This window comes from Caloenas nicobarica, chromosome 3 (assembly GCF_036013445.1).
Source record: "Caloenas nicobarica isolate bCalNic1 chromosome 3, bCalNic1.hap1, whole genome shotgun sequence".
Classification (NCBI taxonomy): Eukaryota; Metazoa; Chordata; class Aves; order Columbiformes; family Columbidae; genus Caloenas; species Caloenas nicobarica.
The window spans coordinates 21714698-21729987 of NC_088247.1; the positions used below are offsets into that span (position 1 = coordinate 21714698).

At 44.3% G+C, this 15290-nt stretch overlaps 1 protein-coding gene across 1 annotated transcript in view; it reads right to left on the reverse strand.

The window, feature by feature from the left end:
• Nucleotides 1-5393, reverse strand: part of TDRP (testis development related protein) — a 28747-nt gene extending 23354 nt beyond the window's left edge. Inside the window, exon 1 of the mRNA XM_065631761.1 lies at nt 5063-5393. Coding sequence (XP_065487833.1) covers nt 5063-5182 — 120 coding nt within the window. The 5' untranslated portion in view covers nt 5183-5393. The remainder of the gene's footprint in view (nt 1-5062) is intronic.
• Nucleotides 5394-15290: the final 9897 nt, after the last annotated feature.

A 15290-nucleotide genomic window follows, 5' to 3' on the forward strand; every position in this document is an offset into this window, starting at 1 on the left:
TAAAAATGGCAAATAGGGAAGAGGAAGGGGACATAGTATACTAAGAAAAACCTTGAAAGCAAAGACAGAGATTTAAATGTAAATGTCCTGAAACAAAGGGAAGCCAGCTGAAGAAATGGAAACCAAAGGATGAGGAGGACTTAAACTTTATGCCATAAGCAACAACACTAATATCAGCAACAGGATTTGCGGGGAGTAGGGGATGGGGAAATAAGGCTTAGGTATTAGAAGCTGCAGAGGAAGTAATCACCATCAGGATGGGAAGTGAGGGTCTGCACAAGAATTTCAGCTGTCTAGACAGAAAGAAAAATAATAATAACTTTTTTTTTTTAAAAAAGGCTGACCTGGACTTTATAGGGGAAACAGCAGTAAAGTATTGGACACAAATTCTCTCTTGAACAATAGATAAAAACCACTGACAACCTTCAGCTTATAAACTTGACTGAAAAAAAAAAGGATAGATATTGATGTCTATAGTAGGAGACTAACCAGACAATATGTGCTTTGTGGGCCCTCTGAGTCAGAGTAAAGCAACAGAGAAGCACTTAGATGGGAGAAGCAGATCTGATCCAGGTCAAGCGGGTAAAGATGACAGTATAAATCAGAAAGTGAAGCACCTCAGAAATGCAAGGGATTAAAAACAAGAAAGCCTAAAGTCCTCAAAGACACCATCGGATCTGCAGAGCTCCAAGAAGACTGTGAGAAGGAAACAGGACCTGCTCAACAAGCTGCTGAAAGACGGATGTGACAAGAAGGAGGAAAAGCAAGAAAGGCTGGTTGAGGAAGGGCTCGGGAAAGTCTTCGCTGTCAGTCTTACCATCTAATGTTCAAGAATGATGACAGAATACAGGTGGTGGATTTTAGCCAGGAAAATGTCACTGAAATGTCACAAGAATAACTCTGATGAAAGGAAAAAAAAAAGCAGGCTAGCAGAGAGGAGAAGGCATGAAGGAATTGTACGAGTACTGCAGGCAAAGCCTGAGACACACTGGAATGGCCAGAACATGAAGGAATGGCATTAGCTGGATTAACATTGACTGCTTTATTTTTTAATTAAAAAAATACCCTTATTCAACGTATTAGTAGAACATAAGAAATGCTGCTCAGCTCCCACCCATTCCTGCAGGGCCTGTCTGAGTTCAACTCATTCCAAGATGAAAGTCGGTATTAAAATTTCACCAGAGACTTAAACATCTTTATTAAAATAGATAACTAAAATTCTGTGTAGCCAACTTTAAAACATCCAGGAAACAAGTCTAAACAAAATTCGGCATAAAACATGTTTTTGCACATATTCTCTTTGAACATAACAAAAAATACAATCAGGGAGAACAGATCAAGGCTAAGGATCTGAAATATTTTTACGGGAAAGGTAAAATTGCAGCAGATAATATAGGTCAGCCTGACACCCATCCACTCCTCAACTATATAGATGTGTTTTAAAGTCAAGCACCATTTTACGTCAGAGTTACATGCGATATTGACATCTCTGAGGGTTGCTTTATGATAAGAGGCTTGAATCAAGGAGAGCTTCACACGCTGCTGAAGCATTGCCTTCCAGAAGTCAAAACCCAACATTTTTCCCTTTCCAAAAATATAACTACAGTTCAAAACATAATGACTATGTTACAAGCTGAATGCAAGTTTGGCATGCATCTGGGCAAATTTCTAGAATATTTTGAGAGACATACGAAAAGCATAATAATTTCATTTTATACATGTATACTATTTACATGTGTTAAGTTGCCTTCATGTATTAATTGTAGCTTTAGCCAACAAAGCCTCTTCATTGCATAAATTTAAAATAGTTATGCTTCAAAGCGTAAATTAAAATTAACTTCTAAGATTCAGTCTAAAACTGTCTGGTCAAAAAAAAAATATACAATAATTCACACATTTATTTACACAAGTACTGTTTCAAAATTTACTTATCTTTCTTATCTCAGGAAACACCTTACTATTTTAAATAAGTGTTAACAATTCAAAGTACTTGAATGTATGCAGAAACTTTTGCTAAGAAGTGGCCAGAGGCCAACAATTCCCTCCCACTGCAATTTTCATGCTCTAAAATTTGTTTTTGTTCTCCATTGGAACAAAATCAAACCATTCTGTATTCCACAAAACCAGAACTGTCAAAACTTCTCTTTTTAGATCAAACTAGGCTTTACTATTTAAGAACTAAAAACTTCTACAAGTTCAAATGTCTGTTTGAGTAAGCCCAGATCAGGCTTCCATATCTAAATAGGATGATTAAAATTTCTGTAGAGTAACAAAGGTTTTTTTGTTTTTTGTTTGTTTTCAAAACTTATAGTAGCCTAATTCTTTGTTGCTGTCTGCTACTGCAATGTCCTAATTATTAGGTTGCACAGTGAGAACTCCTTCACTCTTTCTCAGCTTTGAAGAAACAACATATAGCACCAAGATTTCATTACATTGGAACACTTTCAACCTGGTCTGTTTTAATGACACAGATGTGACTACCAATTTCTTTCTCTGAAGTAAGAAGTTTCAGCATTATTTATGCCATGAATGGTAGAAGCTTAAGGATTTTTCTTCCCCTTTGCTCATTAAAAAATGAAAATACAGACAAAAGAGAGTTGTTGGGGAAAACAACATATCAAAAATCAAAGTCAAAATGTGTTAACTATGGTTTGTCTTTTCTGATATGTCATTTGGTAAAAGAACATAGAGGAAATGAAATCTAACAGTAAACTTCTCCATGAAATCTAGTGCTGGACTTTCTTAATTTATTAAAAAGCACTCAAAACAAATTATCTAGATTTTGGCCCTCAAGACAGAAAATTAGGAAAGTTCTGGATTCTCTTCTTCTTTATGAGGTCATCCTTCATTCACAGCTTAAGCAGGCTGTACCATGACAACTTAAACAGAGGCTGAGGAAGAACAAGACTTTCTCATGCACAGCTGAAGTACCAAGAGAACTGCCTCCATAACTCCTCCAAGCTCTGGTGGTGCTACTGTCCTCCAAAGTCAGGAGCTTGGGTGATGCAGGTCAGGACACAGCCGTAGTGAAGTGCAGGTCATTGCCAAATCGCTCTACACATGACTGGATTTCACTCCCTTGCGACCATATTATTGGGAACAAAACCAGGTTCTGATGAAACATCAAAAATGTCAAAGATTACCAGCAAAGCCCTTGAACCAGATCAGCCATAACAAGCTGAACAAGCGCATTTGGTTACCTCACGCTTTCTCTTTGACACCTGTCTAAGCCATGTTTTAGAAATACTGTACCTATGGCTGACCTAGAAGCTTCCTTTGGTAGATCACAAGAACTGCAATGTTAATCAGGTGGTTAGAGTTTTCAATAGAGTCTATCATTCCTAAAAGTGTATATAAACTCTAAAATAACTACATTACATGTTTTTAGAGGGTTGGGGATTTTTTTCACCAATTGTCAAATCTCCTTGATTTTAACAGGCAAAACAACTAATAGCTTATGGCCTTCACTCCAGTTTCTGTGCCAAGCTACACTACAGCCTTGCTAACTTTTCTGAATCCTTTATCTTCCAGAATATTTCATTTAGTGCCTTAGAATCATTTATTTTTCCCTTACCACTTACAATACCAAAAACGCATATTTATTCCAGTGGCATTGGTAATAGACACCGTGGGAGCTTGAAAGTGATTTTCTTAAAATTTATGGAAATGGCAAATCATTTGCACCAAAAATCGTTATCACCCTTATAACTTGAGACCGCCACTAATGAAACAGAAGCCAGGAACAGTAAAGACAATTGGGACAAGAAAAAGCAGATAAGCAAACAAACAAAAATGAACTCTGTTGTTGAAGTAGAGGATAAAATAATCGGAGAACTGTCAGGACAGAAGTCTGAGGAATCATCTTCTGACTGGGAAGCTAAGGTCAGGAGCCTCAGACGGGGTTTGGAGCATTTGAAGTAGAGAGGACAAGCAGTGGATAGTCAACGGGATTTACTGGAAGCTTTTGGTAAGCTTTGGTGTTCAAGGAGGGTTTCAGGAGGTAAGCAAGTCTAGGAGGGCTAGCTGGATAGCACATGCCAGCAGCTTAGTGAAAACAGTGGAGGTTTCCAAGCACCTGAGGATATGAACTGTAGGAGGGAGAGGTTAGATGTTGTATGAGAGGTTGCGGGAGATACTTCAGGTCATCTCCAACCCACAATCCCCCTGCTTCCCCTGAAGCGGGTCTCCAAAATGAGAAAATCCTGTTCATCCATATGCATCTTCATAGCTGCTGTCAAACAAGTAGCAAGGGCCAGGGCTCTTCTGTTCATGCTTCAGATACCCAGGTCTCCTGCAACCTCACATTCAACATCTAAAGATACTCTGTGGCAACAGATCAGTTCAGCAACAAAGCAGTTCTGGCTAGTGTACCAGGCTTCTGAGCTGGATTGGTGCCTAATTGTTATCAAGTTTTTGAAAGCAAGTCAACAAACATTCTTTTAGTTGCTTCGCCTGATACTCATCCGATACCCTTCCTTTCAGGTTGTATTTGTTAGGCGACCGGTACTTTGAGGAGGTCACTGCTGGTATTTAACTTATCATTTAACAATGAAAGCTTTCAAATAAGATTGCGGCTATTTAAAGATAGCCAACTACCATTACTGTAACTACAGAAAAAGCAATCCTGCCAAAACGCCAGCGCTCTACACAAACGCGCACACATCTGCAAATGACGATTGTGTTCTTACAAATCGCTGTTTAACGTATCGTGCTTAACAGATGGGTTGCAATGCCCCTGCCGAGGGCTGGGAGAGAAAGTACCCTGCGGTATGAAGCCACTGGAATGAAGGACAGCAAGTCCCAGCAATGCCGGAGGCCGGCTGCTGGAAGAAAAGAGAGGAGGACAGACCAGGCAGCACCCCAAAGAAACGGGTGACAGTTGCACGCCCCGCGCAAACGCCCCCTTCTCCGACCACGGCCAGGCTGCCGGCACATCCCGGGGTGGGGAAAGTGATTACTCACGCCGCCGGAGCGGAGCGGAGCGGGCTCAGGGCGCGGGGCCGAGCCGCACGACCCCTCCCCGGGCCCCGCGGGGCTCCCCCGCCGGGCTCCGCGCTCCTACCTGGGGGGCCGCGAAGGCGGCGGCGGCGCAGGCGGCGGGCGGCGGGCCGCGGGGACGCGTCTCCTCCTCCTCGGGCGAGTCGTCCAGCAGAACTTTGCTGCTCTTGTTGAGCTTCCACATGGCGGGCGCGGGGGTGGCGGCTCCCGCCTGTCTTCGTCCCGGCAGCGATCGGGCCGAGGCGGGAGCGGGCGCTGCCTCCGCAGCCCCGGCCCGGGCGGCTCGGCTGGGCACGGCGCGGCGCGGCGGGGCCGTCACCCCGCCGGGGGCTCCCGGAGCGGGAGGGAGGAGCGGTGCCTGGCGCTGCCGGGAGCCCGCCCCCCGCCACCGCCTCGCCTCGCCTCGCCCGCCGGCCTGCTGGCGGCCCCGGCCCGCCGAGCCGCTGACCCGGCCCCGCCGCCCCGCCTGGCGGCTGAAGGGAGCCGGCTGGGAGGGAGGGCCCCCCCGCAGCAAGGCGGGCAGGGGGCGGGAGCGACACCTCCCGCCGCGCCGCTCCTCACCTGCCGCCTCTCCCCGGCGGAGCCGCGGCCCGCAGCCGCCGCGCCGCCGCTGCCATGTTGGCGGGGGCGGGGGCGCGGGGCCGGGGGTGCTTTCCCGTCACCACGGCAACCGGCGCGGCGCCGGCCGCTCTCTGGCAGCGCCGGGCCCGGGGGCGGGGGTCGGCACCCCCGGGCGGGGATGAGCCCCCACAGCCTCCTGCGGGCACAGGAGGGGCCCTGGGGGACAAGGCCCCGCCGAGGGCCCGCGCAGGTCTCGCAGAAGAGGGGCCGGCCGGTGTTGAGCAGGGTGCGGGTGGCGCTGCCCGGGCAGCGGTGACCACAAAATGTGCGTCTGGGCGACGCGAGGCACTCTGAGGCAGGGTCGGACCATGGCGCTGATGGCAATGGCACCCAGGCGGTGCCACGCACGGCCCTGACACCACCTCGGAGGGTCCCGGTGTACCCACCCGCGTACCCGCCCGCCCCTCGACCCACCATCAGCGGGGCCGCACCCCAGGAAGGGGCCGCAGCCATGTCCAACAGCCCTGTCTAGCAGCTGTGTCCCGCAGCCGTGTCCCACAGCTGTGCCCGCAGCCGTGTCCCACAGCCGTGCCCGCAGCCCTGTCCGGCAGCCGTGCCCGCAGCCATGCCCGCAGTCGTGTCCCACAGCCCTGTCTGGCAGCAGTGTCCCGCAGCCATGCCTGCAGCCGTGTCCCTCAGCCGTGCCCCACAGCCGTGCCCTGCAGCTGTGCCCCGCAGCCGTGTCCCTCAGCCGTGCCCCACAGCCGTGCCCCGCAGCCATGCCCGCAGCCGTGTCCCTCAGCTGTGCCCCGCAGCCGTGTCCCTCAGCCGTGCCCCACAGCCGTGTCCCGCAGCCATGCCCACAGCCGTGCCCACAGCCGTGTCCCGCAGCCGTGCCCACAGCCGTGCCCACAGCCATGTCCCGCAGCCATGCCCACAGCCGTGCCTCGCAGCCGTGTCCCGCAGCCGTGCCCACAGCCGTGCCCACAGCCGTGACCCGCAGCCGTGCCCACAGCCGTGCCCACAGCCGTGCCCACAGCCGTGACCCACAGCTGTGCCCACAGCCGTGACCCGCAGCCGTGCCCACAGCCGTGCCCACAGCCGTGTCCCACAGCCGTGTCCGCAGCCGTGCCCACAGCCGTGTCCCGCAGCCATGCGCACAGCCGTGTCCCGCAGCTGTGACCCGCAGCCATGCCCACAGCCGTGTCCCGCAGCCATGTCCCGCGGCCGTGTCCCGCAGCCATGTCCCGCAGCCTGGGCTCAGCCCCGCCACGTTCCTTCCCCTTCCCGCCTCTCTCACCTCCCCGAGCCCTGCAGCCAGGGCGGAAAAGGCTGGTGCATCCAGCTGGTGTCCAGTGAGTCCCAGTAGCTCCCAGTTTGATGGCTGAATGACCCAGTCTGGAGGTAACACCCTACGTACCAGCTGGTACTTCTACAGGTTCTTGTTTTCAAATAGATGTGCTAGCATGCTTTGCCATAAAAATCTGTACCTAGGCACTCATTTTTCCGTTTATTTGAACTATGAGTTATGGTCAGATGTCGAAAGAACCATGAATGTATTCTAAAAAGCCATTTTTGGTTGTTCTGCTTGCTTAACCTTACTGTGATTTCTCTAGTGAAAGGCCATAACCCTCAAGGACCCCTCATGAAAATCTTGCTTTGACTGCCTGATCTCTTCAGGGCCAAGCAGCGGCGATCAGGCAGCAGCAGTGCTTGGCTGAGGTGTTCTCGGCTGCAATGTGCTCCTGCCTCCTTAGCCAGAAAAGGGCTCACCCCAGGGCTGCAGCATCAGTTCCTGCCAGCCGGTTGCTCCATGTGCTGCCCAGGAGTAAGGGGAGTTGCTTTAACTCCCCATCAGCGACGTATGAACACCCACAAAGTCAAGGTTTACAAATCGACAAAAACCCACTACTTTTTTCTGTCATAAAACATCCATAACAGCAAAATTCAGAGGCATGATGGTTTTCACTATAATCTCACTTCTGTACTGATTAAGGATTTCTGTAATGACTTAGGAATGTCATGTAACTAAATATAATTTATTACGTAACTGCACAAAAGACACGGTCACTTCACTTGAACCTGGAATCACAGAATTTACACCAATGCAGTTTTATCCCTCTGTCTTGAAAATGAACTTAGCAAAACTGCACTGATGTGCTAAAGCTGGTACACACATGCTTGAAGGACTGAAAAAGCCTATAGTTTTACAGTAAGTTTCCAAACAAAATCTTCTTTATCTCATTTTTAATCCCTTCTCTTGCAAGACTAAAAGCTACTAAAAAGTGAAGCACGGAATTCGCTTTCACATCTTATATTAATATTAACCAGTTCTCGAGAGGATACGAGACAAAACACATTCTTAGTTACTAAAGACAGATCAGGTTTAGCATGGGTTTCTTCTAGAAGGCCGGGTCAATTTATAACTAGTTCATTAACCTCTCACTCCTTCTTTAAATTTATAAACAAAAATATTCATTAGGCAGACCTGAATGTTTCTTATTTACATTGATGCATGTTTTGCTAACTTTTAGTAAGCAACCCTTTCATTTAATTTGAGTTCTGTATTTAGACCCTTGAAACTATCAAATAAGTTATTAGTCACTACATGACTCTTCTATTTCAATCCAGTAACTTCCTTATGATATTTTTCTGGCAATTATCTGAAACACCAGCTCTACCGTGAGGCTTAAATCCTGCAAATAATTATGGTTCTCCTCAGTTTTGGTCTCCTGATTAAATCCTCACAGGATTCCCAATATACACATACACACAAATAAAATAAGCTACACGTCTTTGGTCTTTTTTAGTTCTATTAAGTTTTGTGAGGATTTTTGTTTGCTTGTTCATTTTTCCTTAGGTTTTCTCTTAATATTTTGGACTTTGGTGTGAAATCCTGGCTTTACTTCAGTCATTCAAAATCAGTCCAGTTGATTTAGAAAACTGAGGTTTTCAGTCCAGGTTTTCTATTTGTCTTCAGGACCCCAAGGCACGGTTGAGCACTATCTCTTGTTCTTCTAAAAAGAATATTATTTTCTGCTGATCTGTTCTACAGACTTTGCTTAAAAATTTATTATTTCCTTTTACAATTAATTATACACATATAATCAAAAGATTTTTCCAGAGTAAGATGCTGACATCTACAGACTGGAACTGCCTAGGATGAAAAAGAATACAAAACACTTAAATACAAAGTTTCTTCCTCTAAGCTGCTATATTGTCATGTTTCCCTAAGTTGTGTACAGGAAAACGCTGTGAAACCCTGTTTGAGGAACTTCTTGTATGGTATTTAAAACGTTATTAACATCTTTATAAATATAATTATGAGGAAAAATTGATTATTTTGATTCTGAACGCTGCTCCCGTCTCCCTTAAGGGACACGCAAAAACACTGGGGAAAAAAAAAAGTGAGAGAAGTAACAGAAAATGTAGCCTTTGTCTCTCACTCCCATGGAAGCCTGACCTGTTTTTTAAAGCAAAGCCAGACGACATGGTTTTAGCAGCCACTTCACAACCTGGCAAAACATTGTGCTACTGAAAAACTTGTTTCTCCTTTGCTCTTTTTGCTCCAGGCTCTCATCTAGGGGAGAAAAGGGTGGAGTTATTTTGGTGAACTGAGCGGGGCTCTCAGGAGACAGAGAGCCAAAATGGGAAAGGTAGGAAAGAGCAATGAAGAGACAATGCCCTGTGTCACACCAGGTAACTGCATGACACTCAGTGGCTCTAGCGTACTTCAGTGACTCCAGGCCCTTTGGATATTGCTGTGCTCTCCAGTACACGCACAATGGTTTCAGGTACCATATCTACCCCAACAGCTCTCGGTTTGCCTTTCAAGTCCCTGTTACTATTCAGGGCATCTAATCCGTGTCACAATCAGTATTTTACACGAGGGGTCTGTCACCCTTCACTTGGGCAACTAACCTTGCTGTGGCTGCCTGTTCTGAAAAGCTTGCAAGCCGTGCAGAAGTGGACACAGCTGCGATGCTGCTGCTCTAAGCAGGAGGCAAAAAGAAGCCCAGGGACAGTGAGCCACATTGCACTGGAGACCACACATCCACAACTGTTGCCACCATCGGCAACCTTCTCAGCTGCACTTGGCGCTCAGTGTTTAACCAAGCTGCTGGAGACTATTGCCAGCAAGATGAGGTTCACTGCTTCCCAGCAGTGTTAGGCACGCACCACGAGAATCGGAGAGACATCCTTCTCCTCCCGCGGTGGCCCATTGTTTGCCATTTTATGGTGAAAACTGTCTTTATGGCACTGTGCCAGAATATAGCACAGGCGCTGGAGGATCCATATGTCCTTTCCAGGATTCCTACCTCTGTTTAGAAGAAAGTGCTTTCCACTTCCTGGAAACTGATAGTGCCGGAGTCCCAGGCTGGAATTCATCTCATGAAATTTTAAATGCCTAATTATCTAATCTTAGTTGTTCTCCCTTTCTAATTGATGGAAAGAAATACTGTGTATTTTTGCCTTTTTCATCTTAGCTTTCTCAGGTGTTTACTGTAGGCATCTAGCTACAACCATACCCAAGTTCACAAAAATAAGCATAGCCAGGGCTACATCTTCTGAACTGCAGAAGGGGAGGAAAGCTCAGCAACTAGCAATAACAGAATCCAGGGATGGGAAGATCTTCTTCTTTGTGTTTTCTACCATACTTTCTAGCAGTTCCCTAGCAATACTTTAAGCTAAAACATATGTAATACATACGAGAGAATACTTATTGTGTGATACAATACACAGTTTTTATGAATATGAATTCTGGATGACTACAATTTGTGAGTTCTGCAAGTCATCACAGTGTCCAAGCTCATTCAAATAAAATACTTATATTTCACCCTTCTATACACATGCGTAAGTCTGTTTATTACAGAAAAGCTGTCCTAGAGCAATTTGAAGAAGGTTGCATTCTACTTTTTCAGAACTTAAGTGTAATTCCCAATTAAAGCGAATTGTAAAATAGAGCAGTTTTAGCAGCCAGAAAACACCCCAAAATGGTCTAGCCTTATTTTCTAAACTCTTATATGACTATTTGAAGCCTTACCAATACAAAAGTGAGGTTCAGCCTTGTAAGGGGAAGGAAATCTTCTGTCTCTAGCCAAACCCCATTCTTTTTGATAACAAAAGCAACTAGATTTCAAATACTGACATGAACAGGAAAACTGTATCTTGACATATAACTTATTCAGTGTGGCCCTTTGTCCAAAGAAAATGTGCGAGAGAGAAAAGCAAAATACTTCTGAAAAATATACATATTTAAAAAAAATGACAGCTGGTTGAATCCACTGGAAGTCAGTTCAAGAAATACCAGGAGTCTTAGGGGAAGCAGATTTAGTGCATGCAAATGCATGCTAAATTAATTTATACTCTGTCATTACGATTTATTATAGAGATTTTATGTCCCCAGGGATGACGTAGCAAAAATAGAAGAAGGCCAGAACTGATGACAAAGACTGTTAGACATGGAAAAATACTCCTACAAAAACAGAGTAATACTATGCTTTAAACCAGAAATAAATAAGAGGAAATGGAATAAACAAAACCAGAAAAATACTGAAAAGGTAGGTAGACCTAACAGAATTGCCTCTAATCATCAGATATAAATGAGGAGGCATCCATTTAGTCAAAAGATAATGCATTTATAACTGATACAAGGAAACAGATATTTCTCAGCTGTGTAACTGCACACTGTGTGAACTCATTTCCAAAGAATGTCACTGAAGCAGGATTCAAGAAACAGGAAGTTTATGAGGATAACAAGAACATCAGGTAACACAAGTAAAACCAAAAAAAAAGGTAATATGATATTTAAAGCTCAGATTTCAGGGAATATGCTAATTTTCACAAGCTATATTTTAATAACAAAGATTTCTGATAATATATTCCATTATTTTCTACTTCAGGACTTCTTGCTGTAATGTAAATCAAACTGGCAATGACCTTTACTGGAAATAGAATATTAGATAAAGCATACCACTACCTACCTGTCTGGTCTTACTTTCTTTATCTTTTCAACAAGTATTTTTCAAAAACTTTTCCTAGCCACAAAAGAGTTAAAATAAAATGTCCTGGAACAGTGCTCTTCTCTGCAATACATACATTGGATAGAAGTGCACTCAGAAGATTGCAGGTACTAAAATTTCATTGCCTGCAGGAAACAAATGTCATAATCTGAAGTGGGTGCAGTTTTCCATTTTTGAAGTATGCTGTATTTTGTATTATGTCGGTCAGAAACAGTTTTTCAGGAACTAATTTTTGAATTTTGAAACCACAGTGTACAGTGCTCATGAGAGATTGCCCAGATTTACACAAGAATAACAAATGTAACCAAACATGCATCACCCTCCGGACTACTCAACGATCAGCTTTGCGGATGAACTACTAAAGAGTTAAACCTAAAAAAACCTCCCCAGCACTTTATTTAAGTCAACAGTAAAACTTTGGTTGCAGATTCAGTCCTTCTCTGCCTGGTGAACTGGTTGTCTCAGCCTGAAATATTTCCATGGAAATACCAGCACTCCAAAGAGGCAAAGCACTTTTACTGCTGACAGAACCTTTTGTTTTGTAGTTCCATCGTTATCCAAGCAAAACAAAGTGTTTTTGGGGAAAAAAAAGGACTGATTTGCCTTCACATGGCTACCTACCGTTGCAGTTTCTCTGGCCATAAATGACATCTCTGCACTACAGGGCTCTGCCAGGCTACAGCAGAGATGGCCTCGGTTTTCTTCGGAGGGACAATTCTTACCTAAGGTTTTGGTCCAAATCTACGGCCCAAGGACTCTGAAGAGTGCAAAGCTTATCTCCATGTTATCTCCTTGCTCAGAGCATTGTGAGGCCAGTTTTCACACAAAATCATTGAAAAGACAGACAGAAGAAAGTGATTGGCAAAGACGAACACTCCAGAAACATTCCAGTTCTTCGCTGCTTCTGCTGGTTGATATCAGCAGTGGAAAGATAACAAAGGAAACTACTCAGTGTGAAGGGAGAATCTCAAGACACCAGCATATGACTCTCCTGGGGCCAATTATTCTGCAAGTATTTCTCATTGATGCGGTGAGCTCTCACTAGACCGTGCAGGAAGGAGCTAAAAAAATTTAATTAAGTCCTGTTTAAACCATGCTAGCTGTCATTCTCCCTTTTAGTGCCAGGCGCTAGCCCAACCATAATCAAACCTTCAAGCCCTCTCAGCAGAGAAAGGGCGAAAGGAAAAAAGAAATACAAGGAGAATAAAAAGTGATTCCAGAGAACAAGAAAGGTTAAAGTAAAGGTGTGTGTGTGTGTTTCACAGACTCAAAAATAGATTGAGGGGCACTGGAGGAGGGCAGCCCCCAACATCATAAACCACTCCTGCAATCTGCCCAGGGATGCAAGGAATGATTCCCATCAGTGCTCTCCTCATTGACATGAGAAGATGAGGGGCTGGAAGCAGATGATGCGGTTGACAGGGTCTCCCCATTGAGTTTGCTACTCCTGGTGGCATGAGAGGCCACTTTGCCCATGACTGGGAAGAGACGGATGAATAGGTCCTATGTATGCTGCCTATTGTGCTACAAACATCTCAAGTGATCATTAATGAAAATGTGTTTGAAGAATATAGATTATTTAATCTAGGCAAAACAGAAATACTATTCTGCAGTGAGAAAGCCTGCTTTTTTGTATGTCACATGTGATTTAAGATTGAATTTTGTTTATTTGTTATTCTACTCTTGCCTGACATTTAAAATGTTCCTTATATGCTATATTAATAAATGGGCTTTGGATGTGAGAAAACAAATTACATACTTCCTTTATAGTGCAGCTTCAGCGCAATGATCTGAAAGTACTCACGTATATATTACTGAATTAATCCTGACAACATATTTCTCAAATAACATCGTCATAGCTGGAAACCACATCTTATCTTTTTTGCCTCTTTTTCAAAGTTTGCTATGACTGGAATCAAACAACAAATCATGATTAATAATAAAGTGCTATATATGCTAGAAGCCAAAATACACAGCTTTTTCTAGCAAGCTTTGTCAAATCTGTTACTAAGCAAGCAGCAATTTCCTGACTTCGCATTCTTGCTGTTTACCCACCAGCCCACTTAATTTTCAAATACCACATCTACGCTAGCAGGTACTGTTGCAGAACTGTCAACAAGTAGTCAGGGATTGTATATCTACAAATAAATTTTTTTAAGAGATCAAAACCTCAAATTATTCTCATGTGAGTGGTACAGCCTCCCCAAAGCCACAGAAGCTTTTATCCATCCTACAGCAGAACAGGAACATAGATGTTGCCTCATTTATGTTTTTCCTAACAATCTTCCAGTTCCACAATGCCCCATTCCCTGAAAGTAATCGTCCTGGTGGGGTTTTGATTTCTATTGCTATAGGATCTATGTAATATGAAACCTTCATATTTGAGAAATACTTTTTATTTTTTCCACTGCTAGCCCAGGTTGCAGGCAGGCAGTCATTGCCTCACATAAATTGAGAAGACACTTAAATACCATGCCTCTGTCTGGGGAGAAAGACAGACTATGCATCTCCTCACCCCAGGGAGAAGGGAATGGGTAAGGCTATTTATGGTGTGACTGTAGGAATAGCCACTTTTATGAGGAAAACAGAAGAGATGCAAACCCAAGGAATGAGAAGCAATATTGCTAAAATACAAACATCATTCTGGAACAGCAAAGGGACACTTGCTCTAGTATGGCTGAAACAGGCCAAAAGTCCATTTGGCCAGGCACCCTGTCTTTGACAGTGGTGTTTAAGAAAAGAAACAAGGCACAGGGCAAGTTCAGAGTGATACTTCCCCAGCGTATCCTGCCAGCGTCAGCTTCCTGCGCTACAGGCTGTATCAGCATCTTGGGTTTTAATAAAACCTGGTGGACTTTTCTTCCATGAGTTTTCACTATGGATTCAACTTCTTACAATGATACATAGAAAGTGTATCCTTTTCTTTTTCTTAATTTCATGAAAAAAAATACATGGGCAACTTTGCCTTTAACCAACAGAAAAAACACGTAGGAATGTTAATAGCATGATGGGCCAGATAATATGGGACAAGGTTGCCCTAAATATGTATTCATAGTCCTAAGGCTGGAACAATGCCACCTGCTGCTAAAAGTCCCCCTGTATATTGCCCCAGGACAGCCCCGTGCCCATCGGAACAGCCCCCAGTTTCCACCCACCCCTGCACACAGCCAGGGCACCCAGCACCCTCATACGTGTTCCCTCAAGCAAGGACTTCCAGAGGATGACAAGACTTACAGTAATTTAAATTTCTATTGCTGGCAGAGCATAAAGGTCTAGCCCAAACTACTAAGCATCTTAAGTCTTATTGTCATTATAACATACAGACACATAACCTCTTGCTCTTTTAAACACTCAGCCATCTATAATCTGTGAGTATGAGAATGCTGGTGGAATACAGAGTCCGGAATCTGAGAAATACACTTGGTTTCTAATTTACAGTATTATAGAATTATTTGTAGTACAGAAGCATATTATGGAGGCATAGAAATTTAGTTAAATAAAATAATGCAATCAAATGCACTGAGAGGTGGAAGGTTTGAAGGGAATTGGAAAAAGTAACAAAATACTAGCTAAACAACAAAACTGAGGCAATTGGGTGACAGATGGAGTTAGAGTTATGGCTCAGGAAATAATACCCATATATTTTTCACAGAATTCTGTAGCATAAGATTTGTCATTCATGGAAGCTTAAAATTCAAAATAATTTTA